The sequence below is a fragment of the Euleptes europaea genome, chromosome 3 (assembly GCF_029931775.1).
Source record: "Euleptes europaea isolate rEulEur1 chromosome 3, rEulEur1.hap1, whole genome shotgun sequence".
Taxonomy (NCBI): domain Eukaryota; kingdom Metazoa; phylum Chordata; class Lepidosauria; order Squamata; family Sphaerodactylidae; genus Euleptes; species Euleptes europaea.
In genome coordinates, this window is record NC_079314.1 from 16,279,289 (window position 1) to 16,304,731 (window position 25,443).

At 41.4% G+C, this 25,443-nt stretch overlaps 1 protein-coding gene across 1 annotated transcript; it reads left to right on the forward strand.

Moving 5' to 3' along the window:
- Positions 1–19,886: 19,886 nt before the first annotated feature.
- Positions 19,887–25,016, forward strand: LOC130474318 (sulfotransferase 2B1-like). Its single transcript, XM_056845871.1, has 6 exons — positions 19,887–20,025; positions 21,492–21,700; positions 23,171–23,297; positions 23,729–23,823; positions 24,056–24,236; positions 24,907–25,016. The coding sequence occupies exons 1-6, from the start codon at positions 19,887–19,889 to the stop codon at positions 25,014–25,016; spliced, it is 861 nt and encodes a 286-aa protein (XP_056701849.1).
- The last annotated feature ends 427 nt before the right edge of the window (positions 25,017–25,443 follow it).

The window sequence follows — 25,443 nt, forward strand, 5'->3', positions numbered from 1 at the left end:
ACAAGCGGGGCGGCCATGATGCTATTTCGTATTCGAGATCTGCGCTCCCCTACATGAAGTTTAAAAGCACGTGACGTTTTACCTACTTAGAGGAGACCATATGGACAACGCAGAACGTAAATCACAAACTGGTTATTGCAATTGCTGAAATGTCTAAGTTTAAAGGTAAAGCCGGTTCTGGTGTCCTTGAATTCTTTAACCAGCAATGCGAATGGGCAGGCTATACAATCTCCACAGCGAAAATACCCAATCACTTTATCTGTGGTTTCCCAAGTCAAACTGTCTGCATGTACTAAACAGTCTCTAAGGGAACAAGTTCTTCTGAGACCAAATCTCAGAGGGTGTGAGCACCCTCGTATTTCTTTTACCAAATGCCAATGTTTGCATATTATGTTCTGAATGTCCCTGGTGTAAGAACTATATTGGAGAGAAGAGGTTATGCCTGAGAAAGAATTATCTCTGGTGCGTGTGGTGATAAGTTGCGTTATATTACTAATATTGGCTCTTGTTCTGGATTTATGAATTACGGTCCTAGGATAACCCCTAACCCAGTGGTCGGCAAACTCATTAGTCAACAGAGCCAAATATCAACAGTACAATGATTGAGATTTCTTTTGAGAGCCAAATTTCTTAAACTTAAACTTAAGCTTTGCTGCTCCGTAGATGCACATCTTCCCCCATGTGCGTCCTCCAAACTCAAAATTAAGCCCCCCTGCAGAGTTTTGAGAATTTGGATGGGGGAAAATGTGCATCTGTGTTTGTGTGTGTTAAGTGCTGTCAAGTCGTTCTGACTCATGGCGACCCTATGAATGCAGCTCGCGAGCCGTGCTTTGCCGACCACTGCCCTAACCAAAAGTGTGTTTGGGATGAAAAGATTGATAATAGAGCAAAGCTCCTCTGTCCGTGGTCTTTTTAAAAGGTTTCACTGCCAATGTATGGTCAGATTTGATGTAGACTGTTAAGTCTAAAAAAAATGACCGCACTATCATTCACTGTGCCCATGAATTGGATGTGCTCATCTCTGCTGTTAATCCAGTTTAAAAAATAATTAAACATCTCTGGAGCATCAAATATCATAAACACATCATCAATAAAACACCTGAAAAATGAAATATGAGATGAAAAAGGATTGTCTGTATAAATAAATTGTTGTTCAAAAGAAACCATGTAAATATTAGCAATGGATGGGGTGCACTCGCACCCCATTCCTATACCCTGTTGTTGAAGATAAAATTGATCCAAAAAATGAAAACAATTATTTTCAAAAATGATGTCCAGCAAATCTAAAAGGAAATGGGCACTAATATTCCTTTGATCCAATAATTCAGCTATAATGCCATGGACCTCATCCAAAGGGATGCTTGTGTACAAAGAGGTAACATTTAAAGTAACTAGAATGCCGTGTTCGGGTATTTTAAAGCCTTTAGCTTGTGCTATAAAGTGTTTACTGTCTAAGATGTATGAAGGAGTATCTATTGAAAAATCATGAAGATAGTATTCCAAATATTGTGCTATACAATCGATTATTGATTGGTTGCCTGATATGATGGGATGGCCAGGAGGGGAAGTGATACATTTATGAATTTTGGGTAAAGTGTAAAATATAGGTACTCCTGGGTATGGATTAATTAAAAAGTCTGCTTCAGGTTTGGTTAAATAATCAAGAGCCAGTCCCTCCTGTACTACTGTGCAGATGGCTAAAGTGACTGGGGGTCAGATCCTGTGTTAACTTAGTATGCACTTTTTATCATTAAGTTGTCTAAGATTTTCCTCAAAATAATCTTTTTTATTTAATAGCACGATTGCACCCCCTTTGTCTGCTTCTTTAATTATTAAATTCAAGTAATTAGATAAATCATTAATTATTTCCCGATCCGTAGTGAACAAATTGTCACATATAGGTCTTTTTTTCTGTTCTAATTTAGAACTATCTCTGAGTACCAGATGCTGAAATGTTGAAATTAGGTGATTGCAAGATGATGGGACAAAAGTTGATTTAGGTTTAAAGCATGAAAAGGAGCTGGAGAATTCACTAAAATGTTCCCTTAGTTTAAGTAATCTGACCAGCTTTAAAATATCGATCCGCGTTTGGAATGCAGAGTACTTGGGTCTAGGTGCATATCCTAGACCCAGATTTAATACCTGTTTCTCTGCCTCCATGAGAATCCTGCCTGATAAGTTCACTACTAAGTTTGCCTATTGTGGTTCAACCTCTTTGGCAAAAAATTCCGATTATCTCGTTCCCTGTTACAGGGTCTTAATGAATAGTCATGAAAGGAGGATCAGCTGGACAAACTAGAGGAGTCACTCTCAGATTGGTATCTGTGTGTGGGTCTCCCACCAGTGTTTGTATTATTTCTGTTACTGTTCGAGTTGGGTTCTTGGGGATTATACCATGGATAAACAGAATTTTTTAGCATAATCGGATGAATCCCATTGAAATTTTTTAACCTTGTAGGCACGAATATTGTCACTGAATGTTTTTAAATCAGTGTCTAGTTTCTTAAGCCTGCCAGTTCTGCAGAATTTGTTTCATTCTTTAACTTATCCTTAAGAGTATCAGTTTGCACTTTGAGAGTAGATACTTCAGAATTGGCTTGTTCCACTAACAACAACATTAAGTCAAATGAACACTTGTTGAGTATAGCAATCCACCTTTTCTTAAATACCTCATTGGTTCTAAATAGAGTAGGCGCCTTATTTAAGCTTAATCCCCTTGGTATCATTTTGTTCTTTAAGTAGTCAGCCAAAGACAAGGCATTCATTTCACATCTTACAGCTTTTTAAGATAAATTTAACAACTGTACAAACATATCCATGCAAGGCTTTTTCCTGAATCGAAGCCAAATTAGTTTAAAAATGTTCAGTGACAATATACATGCAATATTGCACTCTTATATATATATTACAGAACAGGCATTCTGCCTGACAGCCACACAAGGATTTCCTTTGATTGATGAAACCTGCTCTAGTGAAATGGGTAGAATACCGGAAGCCCATCTCATGGAATCCAGTGGCATCTTTAGTGCACATATTTGATCATATGTATATATGGACTGTCTGTTTAATTGAATCTTCTTCTGTCAATTGTGTATCCTTTGGACTATTTGTGCACTGCTTGAAACAGTAAAGACATTTTTAGATGCAAAATAATTCTTGTAGAAGTTTCATAAAATAACTACAAGTTATTTCTATTATATTTATGTGATTGCCCATCAGTGCTGCTTGCTTTGTAGTAACCTCCAGGTGGTGGCTGGAAATTTCCCCCTAATACAACTGATCTCCAGGCAACAGAGATCAGTTCCTCCAGAGACTAGGACATGGCATAATGGATTTAAATTAATAGAAAAACAATTCCACGTAAACATTAGGAAGAACTTTCTGACAGTGAGGGCTGTTTGACAGTGGAATGATCTTAGAATCATATGATTCTATGATTCTAATAAAGACTTACTTGCGTAAGTAAATTGAGTCCTGCTTAGTAGGTGACTAACTGAATAAGATAACATACTACTTTTTAGGAAAGGGTCAATTCTAGGAGCATAATCAACTGAAAGGCACTGACCCACTTCAGGGCTCACAACCACCAGATGGGCAGGGTGTGTGTGTGGGTGAGCCATATTCTCATCAATGCAACACTTGATGCAAGCGGAATGGTCAGCTGCAGTACTGCAGTGAAAAGCTCAGCTCACAGCCTGAGTTTGATCCCGATGGAAGTTGGTTTCAGGTAGCTGGTTTAAAGTAGACTCGGCCTTCAATCCTTCCGAGGTCGGTAAAACGAGTACCCAGCTTGTTGGGGGTAAAGTGTAGGCAACTGGGGAAGGCATTGGCAAACCACCCCGTAAACAAAGTCTGCCTAGAAAACGTTGGGATGTGACGTCACCCCATGGATCAGGAATGACCCGGTGCTTGCTTGGGGACTATGTTTAAGTTCCTGTTGCGTGAAGAAAATGAGAATGTGGAAAAGCCCTAGTGATGGAACAATATTCTCAGCTCCCTGCTTGCCTATGCATTTGTATCCAGGCTTCACTTGTAAGTTCCTGTTGAGAGCCAGCAAGGTGTAGTGGTTAAGAGTGTTAGAATCTGAAACTTACTTAATTAATCTGCTACCATTCAAAGTGATGGATCTTGGTTTTGGCTTATTGAAAATAAGGTTAGTGGGAAGGAAGGGTTGGGCAAGATGGCTGAGTGACCGCACCTCCAGGAGTGGGATTGAAGACTACCTGCTTTGTGGCTAATATTTCTTACTTTAGCCCTGGGTCAGAAGATTTTCTTCGAGGAACCCAACTCTCAAGAGAGAGGAGGAACGTCGCGTCTCCAAAAAGGAGTTTGGACGTACCAGCAGGCAACTTCAGGCAAGTCCTGTATAGCTCCGACCTCTCAACCGACCACCCCCCTCTCTTTTTTTTTCTTTTTTTCCTCTTTTTCTGGTTTCCCCTTTCCCCTCTTTTTTTCCTTTGCCAACGACTATACCCCCCTGGTTTAAATATAGAAAATATTGGATATCAAATTGATAAGAACACCACTAACTTTTTTCTTTTTGACTTCTCCGAGGAACCAGCTTACTGAGAAGGCCGGCACCGACTCTAGAGGAGACAACAAGGGCCCTGGAAGCCAGCGGTGTGAGTGGGCGGCGGCGCTGACTCCTGAGGAGACCCGGCTGCAAGGAGACAGCTTGTAGAGGCAGCTGGCCTGCGGAAGCTGACTCTCGAGGAGGCCAACGAAGAAAGAGGGCGCCGCCGACAGACGAGGAGGGCCCGGAGGCCGGTGACGCGTGGAAGTGCGGCGGCGCTGACTCCTGAGGAGACCCGGAGGCAAGAGGAGACGGCGGTGCTGACTCTTTGAGGAGACAGCTTGTAGAGGTGGCTGGCCTGCTGCTGGCCTGCGGAAGCTTGTGGCGTTAGAGGTGGTGGGAGGAGACGAGAACTGCATACCACACTCTTCTAAACTTTGAGTAATATCGGTGACGCCAACCGGTAGTACTCGAAACTACAACTCCCAAGAACCTTTGCGATTTCTAATGAGCTCAATACTGTCCCGGGGGGAAAAAAAGGGGGAATTTAAATAAGGAACCTATATATAAGTAACGGGGAAAATCTATTGAGACAATCTATATAAATGAATTATATAGAAGGCAGCTATAACGATCAAGTGTGCTTATGATATTAACTTATTTAACCAAAGTGTTGAACAACCTAAATGGGCATATATTGACTTTAAATGATTTATGTGTGTATATTTATATAGATATATATTTATCTTTGGTGTAAAAAGCAAACTGGCTCTATTAATTGATTGCCATAATTAATTTAAGTGATCTGCTATAATTAATTTAAGTGAATTGATATAAAGAACAATTAAGACCAGCATCGTATGTCCGGTATACACACAGAATTACAAACTAGAAGAAAACTATATAGATATAATTTAATGAAGAAAAATAGAAAAACAGATAAAACCAGCAAGCTGACCCTAAGGAAAAATCTAGAAGAAGAGGAGAAGGAGGAAGAAACAGATAGCGAGGAAGAGAAGACAAGTTACCATTTACAACAAGAGAGATCTAGCAAGGCACAAGTTAATATGGAGAAAGCAATGGAAAAACTGGCTACTCAATTGACGGCGTTAGCAACCCAACTAACGGGAACGGAACAAAGATTAGAGGCAAAAGTGGATCAAATAAACAACAAGATGGACAAGGTAAATAAAGAACTAGAAAGGCTGACTAAAGAATGCAACTCGGTCAGAACAGATGTGCTTACGGTACAGATGGAAATGAAGACAGTTAAACAAGAACTGGTTACAGGATTTCAAGATAACAAACAAAAAATAGAGAAGAACACTAAGGAAATACTGGATAACAGAGAAGACATAAAGAGAATTAAAGAAAGACAAACAAAGACAGAAAGAACACAATTAGAGCACAATACCTGGAAAGATGAAACGGAAAACAGATTAGCCACAACGGAGATGCAAGTAAGAGAGAACAACCTCCGCTTTCAAAAAATCCCAGAAGACATGCCCCAAGAAAGCCTGGAAGAAGATATGACCCAGCTGCTTGCAACGTACCTGAAGATTGAAGAAGAAGCTATAGACATTAGAGAAATCTATCGGGTCAACTCGAAATATGCAACTTTAAAAAAACTACCAAGAGAAATATTGGTAAAATTCGCGGACAAACGAATAAAAGAGGACGTATTGAATAAGCAAAGAGAAGAACTATTAAGGTACAAAGGAAAAGAAATACAGATCTTCCCGGATTTGCCGTTTTCAGTCAGGAAAAAAAGACGGGAGTTTGACTCTTTACGTAGGCTATTGCGTGAACGGGATATCAGGTATAGATGGGTTGGACCGTACTTTCTAAATGTCCAACTCCCTTCTGGTCGAATACTGATAAGAACTACAGAAGAAGCTTATGACCTAGAAGAAGAACTTAAAATGAGGAATAAAAGAAAAGGTGATAGAGCTGGTAGATCTAGCTCACCACGGAATACGAATAAGAACTCTGTGGTAGATCAAGAAGGCCTGATGGGTGAGGCAGCAGCATACAAATAAAAAACTATATGATGGAAGGCCTAGAAATAATATCTATAAATATAAATGGCCTGAACACGGCACAGAAAAGAAAGAAGACTTTTCATATGCTTTACAAACAGAAAGCAAATATAATATGTCTTCAAGAAACTCATATAAAAAGAAAATACAATTATCTGCTAAGTAACAAGCGACTTGGAACAGTGTATACATCTGCAGCATCTGAAAAAAAAAGGGGCATAGCAATATATATCAGGGATCCTACCATTAAAGTCTTGGAAGTTATGAAAGATACAAAAGGTAGACAGCTAACACTCAAACTACAATTCCCAACAGGAGAGATAAAAATATTAACCTCCATGTACGCTCCATTGACATCAAAAGAACAATTTTACACAGAGCTATTTAAAACATTAGAAGAACAACTGGAGTATGAGATTATAATTATTGGGGACATGAATGGAGTTTTAGACGCTAAATTGGACAGATCCAAAAACCAAAAAAGTGGCAAATTACCAAAAAGTGTGAAACGGGATATGCTACGTCTTAACTTGCAGGATATATGGAGAATTAAAAATCCAAAAATCAAAGAATATACATTCTATTCGGATAGGCATAGGACCTTCTCAAGAATCGATATGTGTTGGATTCTTTCAGATCATAATCCGATAGCAATAAAATGGCAAAGACAGAAAAAGGCAACATTTAGGTGGAGATTAAATGATACTCTCTTTAACAAGAAGATAGATCTTGAAATGGGCCGTGAAGAACTTAAGGAATTTTGGCTGAGAAATGAAACACCAGGAATGAGTCAAGCAACGATCTGGGATTGCTCGAAGGCCTACATGAGAGGTATTTTTATTTCAATCAACTCAAAAAATAAAAAAGAAAGGGAAAAGCGTTTGACAGATCTCCAAACAAATCTTGTGCAGCTAGAAAAAAAAACATCAACAAACTAATAGCAAAAAAGTTTTAAAGGAACTTAAAAAGATAAGACATGAAATTGATATGCTTTTTACGGATGAGATGGCAAAAAAATTAAAATTTATAAAACAAAGGCACTTTGCTCATGCAAATAAGCCAGGCAAATACCTGGCAGCCATGATTAAAACAGAAAAACAGAGAAGGACAATAACTGCAGCGAAAATAAAAGGACAGATAACACATAAAGAAGAGGAAATAGCTCAGTGTTTTCTAGAATATTTTAAAGATCTTTACAAAAAGAAGATACAAAATGAGCAAACGGAGGAGATAAAAAGCTATATTCAACAGAATCATCTAAATTATCTCTCTAAGGAAGATATAGCCTTTTTAAATCAAGAAATTACAATAGAAGAAGTAAAGCAGGCAATTAAAAAATTAAAGAGCGGAAAGACTCCTGGACCGGACGGTCTTACAGCTATGTATTATAAACTGTTTACAGAAGAAGTGGCCCCAACATTAGTGAAAGTAATGAATGAAATATACAAGAATAAGAAGGTGCCAAATACTTGGAAAGAAGCATATATAACACTTATTCCCAAAGAAGGGACAGATCCAACATTACCCTCCTCATATTGGCCAATTTCCTTACTCAACACGGATTATAAAATATTTACATCAATAATCACACAGAGATTACTAGCTGAAGTAGACACGCTGATTAATCCCGATCAAACAGGCTTCATACCCAAACGATACATGGCAGACAATATCAGATTTTTGATTAACGCAAGAGAACTTGTAAAACACAGAAAAGAAAAAACGGCATTTATTTTTGTTGACGCAGAGAAAGCCTTCGATAACATCTCGTGGAATTTCATGAAACAGGTAATTTATAGGATCAGTAAAGAAGGTAATTTATCACAGTGGATATCTAGTATATATACAGAACAACAGGCGAAGCTTATAATAAATGGTAATTTGACAAAAGAGATAAAAATAGAAAAAGGAACTAGGCAAGGATGCCCACTGTCCCCATTGTTATTTAACTTAACACTAGAAGTATTAGCAAATAAGATCAGATTGAATCAGAAAATAACTGGGCTACGTGTACAAGGAGAAGAATTTAAAATAAGGGTCTATGCAGATGATGTATTGTTAACAATTACGCAACCAGAATCAAGTGTCAAAGAACTTATGAATGACATTCAAATATATGGAGGACTGGCAGGTTATAAACTCAACAAAACCAAAACCAAAATCTTCTTAGAACATCTACCCAGAAAAGAGGAATCAGAAATAGCGAATATATCAGGTTGTACAATATCAACAAAACCAATAAAATACCTGGGAATAACTTTTCCAAAAAAAAAATCAAGACTTATTTATACACAACTATCAAACGGTTTGGAGCAAAATTGAATGTGACCTTCAAATTTGGAATAAGCTGAAGGTTTCTTGGCTGGGCAGAATAGCCATAGTTAAAATGAATATACTTCCAAGATTTAACTTCTTATTTCAAACAATCCCATTAAAATATCAGATAAGATTCTAAAATCCTGGCAACAAAAAATTAATAGATTTGTATGGGACAAAAAACATCCCCGTATAAAATTTAAAATTATGACTGATGAAAAAAAAAGAGGGGGATTGTCACTTCCAAATTTAATCATATATCATCAAGCGGCAACCTTGGTATGGGTTAAAGATTGGATTATGCAGACGAACGATAGGATCATTAAACTAGAGCTGGCAAGTCTACAAGGTGGAGCGCACTACCTACTGTGGGGGAAAAATTGGAAAAAAAGACTAGAAAAAATGGAAGGACATCCAACGGTAGAAAATATGGTGGCAGTTTGGCGGAAAACAAAACTAAGACTAAGCTTTGAAGGATCACTACTGATGGCACCTCTTAATGTCTACGGTTCTATAACAGACAGAAAGAAATATGGGACAATAAAATATCAGGACCTGATAAAAACAGATGGAACTTTCAAAACCTTATTAGAGTTACAAGCCGACTACCCGCAGATGCCCTGGCTAACATACCATCAATTAATTTCAAGATGTAAACAGGACTGTTGGACACGGGGAGTAATAAAAGGAAAAACAGAATTCGAACAGATGATAAGTAAGCCAACAGAACATTTATTAGGTAAAATATATAAGTTATTGCTGAAATATGATACAGAAGAGGAACAAATCAAGTCTTGTCAAATTAAATGGATGGAAAATCTTAATGAGATTATAACAACTGATGACTGGGAACAGCTATTTCGCCGAAATCTTAAATTTACTCTTTGCCAAGGGATCCAGGAAAACTGGCTGAAAATGCTACACAGATGGTACATTACACCGAGCGATATACAGAATATGAATAGTTCGACATCTGGTCTGTGTTGGAAGTGCGGCAAAGTTAGAGGCACCTTTTTTCACTGTTGGTGGACATGTACTCTAATCCAAAAATTCTGGAAGAAAATACATAAGAACTTAGAAGCTATCATCGGTCAATCTATAACATATGACCCAAAACTATTCCTCTTGAGTAAAATACCAGACAAATACAGCAACGATCAACAGGTCATACTAAAATACCTAATCACAGCGGCGAGAACAGTTCTAGCGTAGGTGTGGAAGACGGATAAAACACCAAAAATTGAAACTTGGATAGATAAAACTTACGAATATGTAACTATGGCACATTTAACAGAAACATTACAAAAAGACATTCAAAGACCAAACAAAGATAAATGGAACGTCTTTTATGAATATATTAAAACTAAAAAAATAACAAAAAACAAAACAAAACAAAACTAGAAGACAGGTGAAGGTTAAGTGAATGATCAAATGTATCAGGTTTTTGTCTTTTGTTTTTGAGTGTAATATTGAGCTTTACAAGGGGGAGGACTATGTATTTTGTTTTACCAATACTTTTTTTCTTTTCTTCTGTTAACGCAAAATATTGTTTAATCGAAAGTTTTTTTCCCCTTTTCCTTTTTTTTCTGTATCCCCATTAAATATGAAAACCAATAAAAATATTAATTAAAAAAAGAAAAAAAAGAAAATAAGGTTAGTCACACACAAAAATACCACAGAGTCGTTTTCTTAATCAAATCAATTATTTACTAACTAATCTTAAAGGATAGGGTACATGGATTAAACAATAAACTTTCTACATAGCTAAGTTTCCTAGGCTTGCTGGACTCCTCTAGCAGTTACTACGCTTACTCACGAGTAGCCATTCTCACAGGGAGAATGTACTCTTCCATGCTTGCAGGTTGGTAACTTACAAGTAACTGGGATACAGTTTCTCTTTCAAACAAAGGATATACCAAAGCAGTAAAATGTAGATTACTTTGCCTACATGACCATATGACATGAATGCAATGCTCTTCCTGACCATTTGGCTAATTAACCCTTGACTGTCTGACATGTAACGAATCTCGCTATCTAAGACTAACAAGCCCCTTTTCGAGGTTCAGTTACATTCAGACATGCAAATACAATTCATCACATTTATTAACACATCATATCATATCAATAAGTCCCCTTTGTTTCTTGTCTTTCACTGAGTTAATCTTGAGTTGAAGATCTATTTCTTGTCTTGTTTGATTTGCGTTCTTGCACTTTTCTTTGCTTGAGAAATTCCAGTATTTTGTCTCTTTCTGTTTCCATATCAAAACAGTGTCTTTCTTCAAAGAGTTTGGATCCTGCTCATTTCTCCAGTTGTTCAGCAATTTTCTTTGCATTTGACTCAGTATCACAGCAAATTAAAACATGGTCCGTTATTATTAAAATGTATTGCAATAGTCCATTTTCCTTTCTGCTGAGTAGACATTTCTCTTTATTTCCCCTTTTGAAGCCTTGCTTCTGTAGTTGTGAAGTAAGCTTATGACTATCTGTAACAGTAAACATCATCACTGGCATTTTCTTTGAAGTGGCAATGTTTAAAAGTATGTTTATTGCTGTATGTTGTTGCAGTGATTCCTTCTCCCCACTGAGAAACTTTTGCTCTTTGTTCTCCCAGCTTGAGAAGTTACTTTTCACTTCAGAATGGTTTAAGGAAGGTGAGACATCTACATTTCCATCAGCTTCATCAGGACTGCCCTCATCTAACGCTGTGTCCTTTAGACACTTCATTACGTCAGGCGGCATAGGCTCCCACGCTGAGGATTTGCTTCTTCCAACCTTTCCATCACACATTCTTTCAGGCTCTGTTGCATTCATCTCGTTCACAATGGAAATTTCCTTTCCCCTTTTGTCTCCTGAGATGCTAACATTTCCTTCATCAGTAGATGGCGCTAGAAGTTCTGCCAAATCACTCTGCACGTGCTCTGATGCTTCAACACATATATCACATTGATCAAAGCTTTTAACACAGTCGTTTACTGGCTAGCTAAATTCATGTAGTTGCTGCCTTACAGATTCCATATTTCTGTTTCAGTTTCAAATGCCAGAAATACACGCAATCCTCATGTTTACAATTTTCAGTATTTAAACTTTTGATTTCCTTATTGCAGTCAACAAAGCATCCCTTCTCATCAACAACAGCATCTTCCTTTGCACAAAGTCCATTGTCTTTCTCACACTGATACAGTTCATCAGAATTAACACTGTCCTCAGTATAATCCACAATCTGGTCTGCAATGTTCTCCAAGTAGTAATGAGAACCCTCTGATAAAACTTCATATTCCCTTGTTTGAGAATCAAACAATAGCAACCGTTCTCATTTATTGTCACTTGGAACTTGGCATTTGCTAGCTTTTTCACAGACAACAAACAATCTTCGGATTTTTGCATATAAAGTACATTCTGTAGTCTTAAGCCCATTACATTTCCACAGAGAGACTGGATAGAAACAGAAATTTGTCCTTTCTGGGTGCATATTTGTCTCTCACCATTGGCCATTATGAACGTTTCAGCGCAAGGTTCTAAATAATCAAACGCTTCCATAACTCCGCATGTATGGTTACTTGCCCCTGAATCTAAAAGCAACTTTTGTACACGCTTTGGGTCATTTGTAACTGGTAAAATATTTGATTGATCCTTTAGCAAAAGCGTAGCGATCTGATCTGGTCTCTTGGGTTTGCTATAGCTTTGGCTCCCTCTTGTGGCTGAATTTGGTCTCTGCTGCTCCCTCCCTGGTCTTTGTCTAAAATTCGCGGGCTCTTCCCCCGGAGAGGGGGGGGTTTCCCCCTTTTGATTCCCTCTGCTTGCATTGATACGATTTATGGCCAATTCTACCACAGGTGAAACATTTGAACGTTTTCTCATGCACATGCAATACCTGTATTCCATTAGACAGTTCATTTTCACAAGCTCTGTCTCAAATTCTTTCAAGGCTGTGATCAGCTTATTAAGGGTTAAATCCTCTCTGCCTAGGAGGTTCCACTTTTCTGCATTAAAGCATGGGTGGAGACTGCCAATAAATATTGTTAAAAAATCTTCTGAGCTCACTTCCCCTCCTGCAAATTTCACCTCTGATTCCAAATCTTGCATATGCTTTAAATGTTGTAAGAGAGTTACATTTTCAGGCATTTTACATGAGAATAGATTCGCCTTGAGGCTCATTTTCTGATTTTTGGACAAAACACCAAACTTTTCATTGAGTGCATTCATCATATCTTTCGTTGAATTACTATTTAAAATGATGGATGATTCTGTTGGTGATATTGCTCCCATCAGAAGGCACATCCCTTGCGCATCAGCTTTATCAAAGGCATTGAACTTTTCTCTGTCAGTCTCATCTGGGGCATCTTCATTTAGTACGTGTTTAATCCCCAGTGCCTTAAATGCTAATTCAACAGATCGTTTCCATATCGGGAAGGATGATTGACTTATGTGGGGAATTATTACTGATTGGATCCCTTTCCCATTTACACTCATGGTTCCTGTGTTTGTGCTCGATGAGACTGGCAGGGCTGCCCGGTTTCTGTTCTCTCCCAACAAAGAGAGGCAGACTCTAACCTGGAGGACCAGGTTCGATTCCCCACTCCTCCACATGAAGCTTGCTGGTTGACCTTGGGCCAATCACAGTTCTCTCAGAATTCTTTCAGCCCATGTGGAGGCAGGCAATGGCAAACCACCTCTGAACGTCTGTTGCCTTCAAAACCCTATAGCAGGGGTGTTGAACGCAGGGATATGCAAACCCTATAGCAGGGGTGTCGAATGTCAGATATGACATAAATGTCACTTGGTTGGCCAGGCCATTTGCTCAGCATGGCAAAGGTCCCAGGTTCAATCCCTGGAATCTCCAAATGGAGATTTACTGGCACGCTTCAGGCTGCCCATGTGGGTATAATCCATTTTTTTTTTAAAAAAAGAACTCTCCTGGGTGAAGAAGTGCACTTTGCTTTTTCGCTCTCTCTGTTTTTGCTAAGAAAAATAAAATATGTCAGTGCTTAGTGGGGTGGGGGAAGGGAGAGAGAAACCACCCTCCCCTCCTGAAGCTGAAGAAACAGACCTGGAAGAGGTGGAATGGGGGGGGGGAGAGAGAGAGCGCCTCCCCTTCTCCTCCAGCGATGATTTTTTAAATTGAAGGCAGAATCTCATCTTGAGTCAGCAAAAGAGAAAAAGCACCACAAAACAGCAAAGCGTTTCTCTCCCCCCCAAGTTCTTTATTTTATTTTTTTAAAGGAAGAGATCAGTCAGGACAAAAAAGAAAGGAGGAAGAAGAAGAAGAAGAGGAAGAAGATCACTCCCCACTTGTCCAACCTAACTCCCCTACCTGAGTCCAGCTCTCCAGGCGATGACCAAGTAAATGCAGAGGCTATGTCCCCCACAGGAAGGAGAATCCGTAGCACTTCTCACAAAGGGAAATTATCACATGTAAATTGCAACTCCCCAACAAGCTGGTTGGGAAAGAAAAAGTTTGTATGTGGGGTGGGGGTGGGGGTGGGAGAACCAGAAAGAAAGCACGAGGAAAGCCAGGTGTGCATTTCTATGCATTGTGTAAATTTGACCTGGTGTAAATTTTTATTGGAGCAGTGGGAACTGAAACGATGCCAACAGAAGCTACACAGTCGCCAAAGGGATGTGGCAAATTTCATGGGGAACTAGGCTTGCCAAACTCCTCATGGAGGGGAGCGGCTGTTGCTTTGCATGCCGAGGGTCCCAGGTTCAATCTCTGGCATCGCCACTTAAAAGGATCAGGTTGTTGGTGATGTCAATTAAAGGGAGCCGAAAAGCAGATCCCGAATAATGACCGATTTCTTTCAGCAGTATTCGGGGATGCTTTGGCTCCACCGCCATTTCCCCCCTCTACCTTTCCCCCTCCCTTACCTGCTGGCTGATGCCTCCCCACTGCTGCCTCCCATGTCCACGAGCCCAGCTGTCAGCTTGGTCTGCTGCCTCCTCCTAGGAAGTCCATATGGACTTCAAAGGCGGTGGTGGCAAACTGGGAGATGGTAGCAGATTCCCTGGTAGCAGATCGCCTCTTATGAAGTCCACGTGGACTTTGGAGGCGGTTGTGGCAAACTGAGTGGTGGCAGCAAGTTACCAGTGTACTTACCAGAGAACCCTTGGTCTAAGGGAGATTCTCAGCGGGCACCATTTCCCCTTCCTACTCCAACAACACTGATTTGAAGGATAATGTAAACTGGTTAAATCAGCGAACAGGCAAAGGGTCAAAGTTTGTTAAAAGTAGAGATAAACGTACACTGTGCCAGCTAGGAAATCCTGCCAAGAATGTAGAGCTGAATATTTGTAAGGCACACCATCAGCTTCGATGCTAGTTTCCACCCTATTTTCAACCAGGACATTTTGTTTTCTTTTTGTTGCATGTGCGTGTTTATCACCCACAATTATGCAACAGAACTGATTCTGATTCGATGTCATTGGGGCCCTGGTAGAGAACGCAGGGCACAAGTGAGGAAAGGAACAAAGATCAGAAGCAATCGCAGTGAGAAAGAGACACACACGCTGAATACCGAGGTGAGGGGGGAATCCATTTGGGAAATATAACATTCAAAACTTGTTATGGGATTTTGGGGCAGTTGTAAACCTCTTATTTAGAAGGGTTGCTTTGTGTCTGGGTGATTCCCCTCTAGAGAAGAAAAAAAAGCCCTTGTCTTGGAAAGAAGCTTATATTTGGGATCCCCAAGTGATTTCTCGGGGTTATCTAGATGAACACTTTCTCTGGCTGCTGTCGAACTTTTGGGGAATAGTTTTCTGACTCCTAACTAAAAAGAAATAATGTCAGGTTTGTGCTGTATACATCATTGGGAGAATATATGTGCTTTTGCTGCCTTTTCATTTATTCTGATCTCTTTCCCTCATTTTATATGCATTGACCCTTATTGAAAGCAAGAGGGGATAAGGCTATCCCTGGAACTCTGGCTATCCCTAGCATTTAAAAGGATATGGAAGCAGGTGACATGAGAATCTCAACCAGAAACCCCGGAGGCCTGTTGCCAGTCAGAGGAGGCAATGCTGACCTTGATAAACCAGTGCTTTGACTCCGAACAAGGCAGCTTCATGGGGTTCTTGTGAAGAGGAGGGGCCGCGGCTCAGTGGCAGAGCATCCACTTTGTACCCAGAAGGTTCCAGGTTCTATCCCCAGTTCAGGTTCCGGTAGAAGGTGATGTGAAAGACCTGTGTCTCATACCCTGGAGAGGCCCTGCATGTCTGAACAGGCAACAATGACCTCGATAGACCAAAGGTTTGACTCAGCATAAGGCAGCTTCCTGTGATTTCAAGCTACCTGCGTTTCAGCCCCAATGGAAAAGAAAGGGAATTGGAGTTAACTGCATCTAACACATCTCTTTGATTCCAATACGATGCTAAAGAACACGGGAGGTGGCCTGCTGGATCGGGCCAGTGAAATAAAACATATAAGATGGTGCAGGGGTGGGAGCATTAAAATGTTGAGCTCCCAATTAGCAGGTTTATAGCAGTCTTAATAGTTTGTACCCTACCACTCTATTGTAATTGTGGTCTACAATTTCATGGTGAGTTGTCTTCTGGTATTGCAATGGAACATGGAATTTAGTGTAATTTTCTGTAACTTCTGGAGAATAAGGTTGTGCATTTTGTTCCCAGTAAATGTCGAGTTCCAGTTGATTGAACCTGATGTTTTTCAGCAAAACTGCAATAAGCCAAATACCCATACTGGTAAATGAGTATTTCGGCTTTATTTCCAAGCTTCCTGAAAAAAATTGGGTCCATTATATCCTGTTGAGATTCTTTTTTGAGGCTCTGGGTGGACATTTTTCGAGATAGTCACCAAATTTGCAGCACAGCTGCAAGGGACTCTCCTTAGAAGAACACTGAAGTTTGTAAAGTTTGTTTTGGGGGTGCCAACTTTATGGGCCTGCCATCCTCCAGAGGCATTTGTGCGAGCCAAGCTGTGAATTAATTGGTTTTGCGGTTCAGAAGGTCAGCTTTGCCGAGGACTGGCGGAAAGAGCCAACTGGTATGCTGGCGCCTCAGAGTCTGGGGACTCTGCTCATATCTTGGTCACATAGCATGATTTCAAGAGATGGTCATGGTGAGGGTAAATGAAGCCACTACTCAGGGTGACCTCCAGTTTTAGAGCAGGTTTTCATAAGAGAGGGTGGCTGGAAGGGACTGAGTGAACCCCATCTTTTAAATGACCCTTCTGCTATCCAGATTACTCCACTGAAGAGTGATGGATAGTTTGGTCTGACCAAGTTGGCTCTGATTGCACAACCCATACCTCAAAAGGGCCCTAACTATGGGGTCCTGACAGTGTTCCCTCCCTAACAAAATCAGTAAAAGACAGAAAAATGTGAGAAGGCACAGAGCCAGGAATCTGAGCAAAGTAGAAAAGCCGTAAGCTGAAAAAAGCTAATTTGGGAATCAGCTATCCGGCGTTGTTGAGATTCCCAGTTTTGCTATTCGGCCAAAATTAAACCTGAAGAAAAGCCAAAATGGCCTTTTTTGTGTTTATTTTAAGGTTGGTAAACCCGATATGAACAGTCTTACTGGAGAAATTAGAGATCTGGAACACTGCCACATCCGCTTCCACCCCAAATGGAATACGTACCGAAGACTCACCTTTTCGGTGTTGGGTGTCATCAACATCTTCAGTGCCTTGGTGTTTTCTCAATGTGGGCTGGCACCTCCCCCCCCTTGTGGGTGGCTGGCTCAACAGCAGTCTGGACGTCTGTTGTTGGGTGTCTGGGCACTGTCTGACATCAAGACTTTGTGGGCCACTATTTGCTGGTTGCTGGCCTTGGCCTACTTGAACTGTGGCTTTTCCCATGTTGTTGGGAAAGGCTGCCAATGTGGGCTTCCATATGCCTGTATGCAGGTGGAGCAAGCCGATCGAACTCTTGGCCGATTAAGCTGACTTGGTTGATCTACTCCCCTCTGCTAAGACCCTTGGAATGATTCTGTTCAGCAGTCTCTTTAGATCTTTGTAGCTTCATGTGGTCTCTTGGATGTTGGCAGCAGGCTTTGGAAGCACTGGGACCCTTCAGAAGGCTTCAGATGGGCTCGCCATTTTTTATCTCAGCAATTGCTAGGCCTCTCCCGTCCTTCCTGCCTGGATTGCTCCTAATGCTGGAACCATTTCAGCATGGGATGCAATTGGAATATTGAAGAGGCTGGTTGGAGGGTAATTTATGTTGTGGGGATGCCTACTACTTATTAGTAGTTGCACTACCCCTGCTCTCTTCATATCATCTAATGAGTAGCAGGAACATACTGGGTGGGGGATATACTTCTGGGCAGCAGTGTGTGACAAGATCTTGGGGTTCGGGTGGACCATAAGTAAAATATGAGCAGCTGGTGTGATGCAGCTACAAAAAAAGCTAATGCGATCTTGGGGCGCATTGAAAGAGGCATAACATCCAAATCGCAAGATGACATAGTTCTGCTATTCACTGCATTTGACAGGCCGCACCTGGAGTATTGTTTGCAGTTCTGGAGGCCTCACTTTTAAAAGGATGTGGACAGAATTGAGCGGGTGCAGAGGAGAGCGACAAGGATGATCAGGGGCCTGAAGACCAAGCCCTATGAGGAAAGGCTGAGGTAGCTGGGAAGAGGAGGCTGAGAGGGAACATGACTGCTCTCTTTAAGTATTTGAAGGGTTGTCACTTAGAGGAGGGCAGGGAGCTGTTCCTGTTGGCAGCAGAGGATAGGACTCGCAATAATGGGTTTAAATTGCGGGTGGAAAGGTACCGGCTGGATTTTAGGGGAATTTTTTTCACAGTAAGGGTTATTCGACAGCGGAATCAGCTACTCAGGGAGGTGGTGAGCTCCTCCTCACTGGCAGTCTTTAAGCAGAGGCTGGACAAGCACTTGTCAGGGTTGCTCTAGGCCAGTGATGGCGAACCTTTTAGAGACTGAGTACCCAAACTGCAACCCAAAACCCACTTATTTATTGCAAAGTGCCAACATGGCAGTTTAACCTGAATACTGAGGTTTCCTCCCAGCTGGGCAGCTGGGAGTCCAGGGAAGGGGGGTAGCGGGTTACTCCCAGCTCGGCGGGGAGTCCAGGGAAGGGGGGGGCTTTGAACTGCTCCGCGCTGCCTGCAGGTAGCACGGAGCAGTTCAAAGCCCCCGCCGCCCAGCTGGGCGGTGGGGAGTCCAGGGAAGGCAGACACGACGGCTGCTCAACTTCCCCGGGCATGCCCACAGAGAGGGCTCGGCGTGCCAAGTCCGGCACTCGTGCCATAGGTTCGCCAACACGGCTATAGGCTGATCCTGCATTAAGCAGGGGGTTGGACTAGATGGCCTTTATGGTCCTTTCCAATTCTATGATTCTATGATTTTGGAGGACTTTCACTCATAGGGTTGCCATGAGTCAGAAGCGACGTGACAGCACTTAACACACACACACACACACACACACACACACACACACACACACACACACATGATTCGGGGGCATGGGAGATACGGTGGTGGGAGGAGAGAGTATAAGGGAAGTACACAGAGTTATGGTTTTGATCGAATCCCTTCAATCTCCATCCCATCCAGAGATATGATGTCAGTGGGGTTAGGACTCAAAACCCTTCTCTGACACCAATGTTGAGCAATGCTAGTTCTATATGCAATAGGACTGCTATGTTGCAAAGTTGTTTGGCAGCTCAAGAAATGGACCTGTTGGGAAATTCTTGGAGAACTGGGGGTGGCACCTGGGGAGGGCAGAGTTTGGGGGCGACGTAGACTCAATGACGTAGACTGCCATACAGTCCACCCTCCAAAGTAGCCATTTTCCCCAGGGAAACAAATTTCTGTCGTTTGGAGATCAGCTGTAATTCTGGGAGATCTCAGGCTCTGTATGGAGTCTAGCAATTCTACATGAATATTTTTATCAGTGGAAAAAGCTGGTTGGACTCAACCCAATGTTCCAAGATTTGCCTAGCAAACAAAACGATAGCCCCTAACTCTAACCTAAACCAGAAAAGACCCTTAGTTTGCAGCCCCATAATGTTTCCTTTTCTCTCTCTCCGTCCAGTTTTACAATGTCATCAGTGGAATATATCACCTACAAAGGCATTCTATTGCCACAAATGGATTATTCATTTGAAAATCTTAATCAAATGGAAAATGAATTCCAAATCCTGGATGACGATGTAATTAATATCACTTACCCCAAATCAGGTAGGAATAAAAATGAATGGGGTGGGAGTTGCTTGTGATGCTCACATAGAGAAAGGCAATCACCGCCTACTGAAGCTGCTTGTATAAAATAACTGGTGGCAAAAGGGGGTGCGTGTGAGAAACAGCAGTGCTGATACCTGGGCCTTCTATGCACGCTTCTGTTTCTGGAGACGTCCAGAAATGTGGGGAAAACGAGGAGAGAGAGCAAAGTGACTTCTAAAGGCCAGGAAAGATGTGTAAAATTAAAACGAAGCCTCCAAGTAGTGGGGGGGGGAAGGATGATTGTGACAGAATCAACCCGTGCATAAAAGGCATTGATCTTTTCATGAAACAACATTACAGTTTGTATATTTGTGGTCAGTTGAGACAAACTCTGGGTTCTATGAACATTTTAATGATTGCAGAATTAACTCTGATGTGTGGAGTCCACATTTCCTTAGGGGAATTATTCCAAGACGTCTCTCAGGAAAGCATTCTTGAAACTCCATAGAATTACTTTTGTCACATTTACAGGCATAATTTATAAATATCTTAATATATGGATTTTATAAGATGTATATACTGGGTGGGCTCCAGACACAATTGGCAATTTCCATGATTCCTCTTTCCACTGCAGACCCCCCATGACTTTCCTTAAGGTTCCTATCCCCCAGGAGCCAATACTTGATGGACATCAGTGGTCTGAAGTGGGAAGGAGGCAGGAAAGTTCTTTTCCACTAATAGAAAATTTACTCTGGATCCAACTTACTATTTACATAGTGAGTGAGGTTTTGATTAGACAGAATCAGGGAAAGTTATTTAGAGGCACTGCCCAAAATCCATTTTCTGTAGGAGACTCATGAGATTCACAGTGAATTATGTGTTTTGTAGACTTCCAAGAAATAAGATGTTTGGTTCTATGCTGTAGTAATAGCTGGTGTAAAAGCCACTTCCAATGGGGAAAAGGATCCCTGGCATGGAAGGAAAAGACACTAGGCTGTACTAGGTATAGAAAAAGATAAATATTGCTACAAAGTAAAATATTGCTACCAAGTAAAGGGAACCAATTGTAGTTCTTGCTTTGGAAGATACCTCATTGCAAAAGCAGAGATTTCAGTCCTATCTTCCCACAAGTGAATTTCTAAACATTGATGAACAAATTTAGGGAGGAGGGTTTGTGTGATACAAACAACCAAAAACTGCTGATTTTTTTTAGCTCAGTTTCTTGAGACAATTAACTGGCATACAGAGTTTTGCCACCTTGTGAAAACCTCGCCAGTCCTCAGATGAAGGATTAGTTCCAAGTGACTTCTGCATATTGAACTGACCTTAAATTCAGGGAATTGTGTTATTAGATTATCTAGTTGTTCAGACTATACAATCCAGTTCTTATGGTTCTACCACTGCATGGGCGAGAAATATCCCTGGCAGAACAAAGGCTGCTTGGGAAGAAGAGGCAATCTCATGACTGATGGACTCTCTCCTAGGTACCAATTGGATGTCAGAGATCTTGGGCTTGATCTCGCAGAAAGGGGACCCCACGTGGACGCACAGCACACTAGTGTGGGATCGATCTCCTTGGATTGAGACTAATGGTGGCCTGCAGAGAGCCTTGAAAAATCCTCCACCCCGGCTCTTGAATAGTCATGTTCCATTTCAGCTTTTCCCAAAGTCCTTTCTGCAAACCAAAGCCAAGGTAAGAAATGGGCAATTTGCACTGCCACCATTCCTCACACACAAGTTCTCATGAATGCACAGCAGACCTAGAACACAATCACACACACACTCACACACAAAGCCTGTCTGAGCCCCCATCGGAATGCACAGTGCATAGGAGGTTGTGCATACTAAAGGAGAATCATAGGAAGCCCCCTAAATGGTTGCTTTGATTTTGGGTGAGCAGGAATTCATCACAATTCCCTTGTATCATCAGAGCTTACCCTCACAGGAAACTCTCCAATGCCCCTTCATCCTGGTTTGTGGTTTATCATCTCCTTACAGAAACCATGTTTTATAGAGTTCTCTAACTATTACCAAAGAGCTGAACCAACATTTCAGATATCGTCAAAATAGCAGAAAATATAAGAATTCAAACAGACAATGAGAATTTTTCCATTTCAAAGTTTGCTTCCAAATCTTAAGCAAATTAAAGTTTGAACCATTCTAACATTTAGTACTTTTTACATGCTGCCCCCCTTCCCCAATATATCTAAAGTCAAGCTGCACTAGAAACTGGAGAAATCAATATATCATACTATGAACATGGCTCCGGAGTGCAGATCAAAAATTCCATACAATAGGGCCATGTCTAGATTGGGTGGGTGGGGTGTATTCTGTCCACCAAGAGGATCATCTAATTTTGCAAAAAATCTGCAAAAGAAAAACATAAATACAGTTGAAAAACTACAACACCTCAAACCATACAAGTTATTAAAGAAAAAAACCCTCCAAGATCTTATGTTGCTATGTTGAAAAATCTCATCCAACATTTTGAAGGATGCTGGAAACCCCAGTAAGCAATACTTCAGTCTAAAGTGGCATGATAGAGAAAGAAACTGCAGTAGCAGCAGCAGTTTCAAAAATTGTAGTGAGGAAATGATGTGAAAGTAGCAGAAAAGGAATGGAGATGGGGGAAGAGGGGAGGAGACAGATGAAGAGAAGGCAGTGGGAATGTTGGGGAGAGATGTAGGAAGGGAAGAAGGGAGAAAATAGGGGGGTCCTCCACTGTTTCTTAATGGCAGCCCCCCCACTAGTGACAATGTTAACTCGGTATTGGAAAATAAGGAAGAGCTGGGAGGAGTTGTGCATTTTTTCCAGCCAATTCGTTTCAACTCTTAACTATCCCCAGAGTCAACTGTCCAGATTATATTGGGAGAGGGCAAGAGAATATCACTAGGAAACAGCAAGAATCACAGCAAGGGCTGGATACCTGTTTTTGAATATAGCGGACATTATATTGAAAAACAGCATATTTTCTCACATAGTTTTGAGACTTCTGGAGAGGTTAAAAATGCACCGGAAGCATTTTAATTTTTACACCTCACAATAACCTAAATATACAGGTGCTCCTGAGGGAAAAAATGGACATGTCTCAAAATGGTCTTCGTGTGCATGTGTGTGAGAGAGATGTCGGTTTCTCTAAATAGTATTTCTACCTCTGCCGCAGGTTATCTACACCTTGCGTGACCCCAAAGATGTGCTCATCTCACTTTACCATTTCTCCATGATCCTGAAAACACTTAAGTATCCTGGGAGCCTGCAAGAGTTCCTGGAGGAATTCCTGAGTGGGAATGGTATGGAAACAGGAAAATTGTTTTTAATTGGGCTTTCAGTGAACATATCAGTACACACAAACCCTCCTTCAGCCAAGAACAGAAGCCAGCAGTTCCTAGAAGATTATACTTACAGGGAATAATATTTCACTGACAAGACTTCCCTCAGAAAGCCTTGGGCTCTGCTTTGAGAATGTGCTGTTTTTCTGTCATTAAAACTAATAACAGGTGGCTGCCTCCTGCCATTCATGAAAGTAGCAAAATTAGGCCATCCACTGTCAAACGTAGGAGGTTGACCAGAGCTTGTGAGGAGAAGATATGGAGGGACCCCAGATCTAGTCTCATCGGTAATACCACACAGCCTCACTAGTAGCAGAGAGAGTAACCTCTTATCCTTCCTGGACGTAGTTCCCTCATAACAGGCCCTTTCTCCCTTTGCTTTGCTCTCCCAGTGATCTATGGTTCCTGGTTTGACCATGTGAAGGGCTGGATGGAGTTGAAAGGAAGCCCCAATTTTTTCTATATCACTTATGAAGAGCTGTTGCAGGTACGGTCCCAATTTTGGCCATTTTCAAGCATATGCAGTTACCTTTGTTGATGATGGTGCCAACGTTTCTTTCCAGATATTCAGTCACCATGGATTGAGTGTCTCTAAGGATGAACCAAGTTCCTTCCCTAGAAGGATTGCTGCCGCATGCTGCAGTGCAGATCTCCCGTGTGCTCGCACAGGACATGAGTTTATATTCAGACTCTCTGTCATCTGCCCGTGTCATCCCCAGGACCTGCGAGGCTGTGTGGAGAAGATCTGCCAGTTCCTTGGGAAGGAGCTCAGTAGCCAGCAAATTGACTCCGTGGTGGAATATGCCTCTTTCCAGAAGATGAAGGAGAACAAGAAGTCCAATTTCTCTGAGTTGCCAGATCATGTGATGGACCACAAGAAAGGGAGGTTTATGAGGAAAGGTAAAAGAGAATCATAGAATCACAGAGTTGAAAGTGGCCATACAGGCCATCTAATCCAACCCCCGCTCAATGCAGGATCAGCCTAGCCACGCATCCCTGACAAATGTTTGTCCAGCCTCTGCTTAAAGACTGCCAGTGAGGGGGAGCTCACCACCTCCCTAGGTAGCTGATTCTACTGTCAAACAACTCTTACTGTAAAAAAATGTTTCCTAATATCCAGCCAGTACCTTTCCTCCCACAATTTAATCCCATTATTGCGAGTCCTATCCTCTGCTGCCAGCAGGAACAGCTCCCTGCCCTCCGCTAAGTGACAGCCCTTCAAATACTTAAAGAGAGCAATCATGTTCCCTCTCAGCCTCCTCTTCACAGCTCCCTCAGCCTTTCCAGATAGGGCTTGGTCTCCAGGCCCCTGATCATCCTTGTGGCTCTCCTCTGCACCTCCTCGAGGAGACTAAAAGTGTGCATTCTTTTGCTGAGCTCAGATGGCACTTGAACGGCAGAACTTTGCAATCCCAGAAGGGCCATTGATGTCCTGGGAACAGGGGCTGGACCATGTCAGAATTAGCATGTTTGAATCAAACTTTTAGGGGCACTCAGATATTCAAGGAGGAGGATATACGTTGCTATGCATTTGTTTCTCCCTCCTGCTTACCCTTGTATGTTGTTTTAGGGATCTCCGGGGACTGGAAGAACCACCTGACAGTAGCACAGAATGAACATTTTGACCGTGTTTATCGGGAGAACATGCGGGGCATGAATAATACCTTCCCGTGGGATTGAAGAATGCCAGATTCTGTTCCTGTTGTGCATCCCTTTGTCAGAAACTTTCATTGAGAGCTTTGACTTTTACAAGCTTATATCATGGAAATCTGGTTGGTCTTTAAAGTGCTACTGGACTAGGGTTGTGCAAAAAGAAAAGAAAAGTAAAAAAAGGTAAATTTCGGGTTTGGGTTTATTGGACACAATTTTTTTTGGGTAAACCCGAAATAAGCCAAATAACCATACCGGTAAATATCAGTATTTGGTTTATTACCAGGTTTACCAAAAAAATTAAGGCCATTATGTTCAATGCAGATTTCCCCCCAAAGCTCCAGTGGGGGCATTTTTGAGGGTAGAGACCCCATATTTGCAGCTTGGCTGAAAGAAGAAGAGTTGGTTTTTATATGCCAACTTTCTCTACCACTTAAGGGAGACTCAAACCAGTTTA

What these genes read in the sequence shown, in the direction of transcription:
- LOC130474318 (XM_056845871.1), top strand. Translation starts at nt 19,887, where the DNA reads ATGTCATCAGTGGAATATATCACCTACAAAGGCATTCTATTGCCACAA. An exon ending in TTCTGCAAACCAAAGCCAAG is followed by an intron (nt 21,701 to 23,170) that starts GTAAGAAATGGG and finishes CCTCTGCCGCAG; the next exon opens with GTTATCTACACCTTGCGTGA. An exon ending in AGGGAGGTTTATGAGGAAAG is followed by an intron (nt 24,237 to 24,906) that starts GTAAAAGAGAAT and finishes ATGTTGTTTTAG; the next exon opens with GGATCTCCGGGGACTGGAAG.